General features: G+C 41.7%; 1 protein-coding gene across 1 annotated transcript in view; it reads left to right on the forward strand.

Annotated features, from left to right (window-relative positions):
* Positions 1-120: 120 nt before the first annotated feature.
* The window catches only part of LOC119587811 (mediator of RNA polymerase II transcription subunit 19-like), a gene marked incomplete in the record, with an annotated part of 5,868 nt that continues 4,613 nt past the window's right edge, over positions 121-1,375 (forward strand). The window contains 2 exon segments of the mRNA XM_037936510.1: positions 121-162; positions 357-725. Of these exon segments, the coding sequence (XP_037792438.1) occupies positions 543-725 (183 nt within the window).

The raw sequence follows: 1,375 nt of genomic DNA on the forward strand, positions 1-1,375 counted from the left end.
TAAATTCTCAATACAAAGGAATGCAAAATTCGTAAAGTAGATGGCGCTGGCTGTCGGGATTTATAACACTAACTGGCAACTGTCGAGTTTCTCTTTCAACTTGACGTTTGACAACAATAAACAGAGAAAGCGCAGGCTGGAAATCAGGATTTTTAACTTCAAGTATTTTCTTTTGCCTTTGCATAGGCCTTCGTGACTAGATTGGCTTTTATATTATTATATATTGTATAAGGATTGATTGATTACACAAAGATTATTGGTAAAATAATGTTAAATTTATTTTTCCCCTGTAGAATGTGGCCACAGCTTCATGTGTGAATTTGAATTCTGTTATATATATCCAAATTCTTTTGCAGGCAATTTCCCAATCGTATCAGCATATTTCATCCACCCTAAGAACCCAGAACCCTTAGTAGTCACTCCTCCCCAGAGAAAAATAGATAAAAACAAAACGAAACCCGAGATAAAATTCCCTGGAAGAGCGGGGGCGGCGGCGGTTCGAGCGGCCGAGGGCGATGGCAGAGGCCGTGTGAGGCGACGACATGAATGAATTAACCAGAAAAGTGGACGCTTCATTTTCGCCTAAGTCGTCCCCTCGCGGTTCCAGGTCCCCCATGGCCACCCCAAACCTCTCGAGAAATGACTCCACGGGGACCTTGAAAATGACGATATCAGCTGGAAAGCACCCCGCGGTGGTCCACTCGGGGCCCTTCTATCTGATGAAGGTTAGGGAAGCTCAGCTTGGCTTGGGGCTGCCTCTTTTAAGGGAAGGGGGAATGCTGGTTTGTGTGGGGCACATACTGCAGTTCATTTTCTTGTAGGGATCTGCTGTGCTTTGGGTTATTCGTTGTAGGCAGGAGACCAAAATTTAGAATCCTCTGTAATTTTGCTTGGAAGGTGTTGCATGTATCCTCTGGTGTCCAGAATCTCAAAATTAGGTTATCAGAAAATGCAAGATTTTTTGCTCTGTGAGTTAAAACCTGTGATTTTCCAGAAAAGCACCCTAGTGAACGGATTCTAAACTTCATGCCATAGCAAAAGCTAATAAACTTTTGCCGCATATGTGCTGGCAAGATAGGGTTTGCGGTTATATGAGCTGAATTGTCGAACACTATTGCATCATGGCTGATTTGTTTCTAATTTTGAATGTTTGAGACTACCAGAATATGGATTTGCCATTTCGTGGGCGAGATATGTGTGTCTCGGCTTACATTCCAATTGGGTCATTTGCTCGTGTGCCTTGCGTGCGAGTTCCCAGTAACAGTAACCGAAGTCAATTATTTTTCTGTAAAAAATATATCCATTAACATTGTTATCATTATTGTCATTGTTATCTTTGCAACACTATCATAAATAAAGTAAGTAATGGAAATAT

Source organism: Penaeus monodon, chromosome 23 (assembly GCF_015228065.2).
Source record: "Penaeus monodon isolate SGIC_2016 chromosome 23, NSTDA_Pmon_1, whole genome shotgun sequence".
NCBI classification, from domain to species: domain Eukaryota; kingdom Metazoa; phylum Arthropoda; class Malacostraca; order Decapoda; family Penaeidae; genus Penaeus; species Penaeus monodon.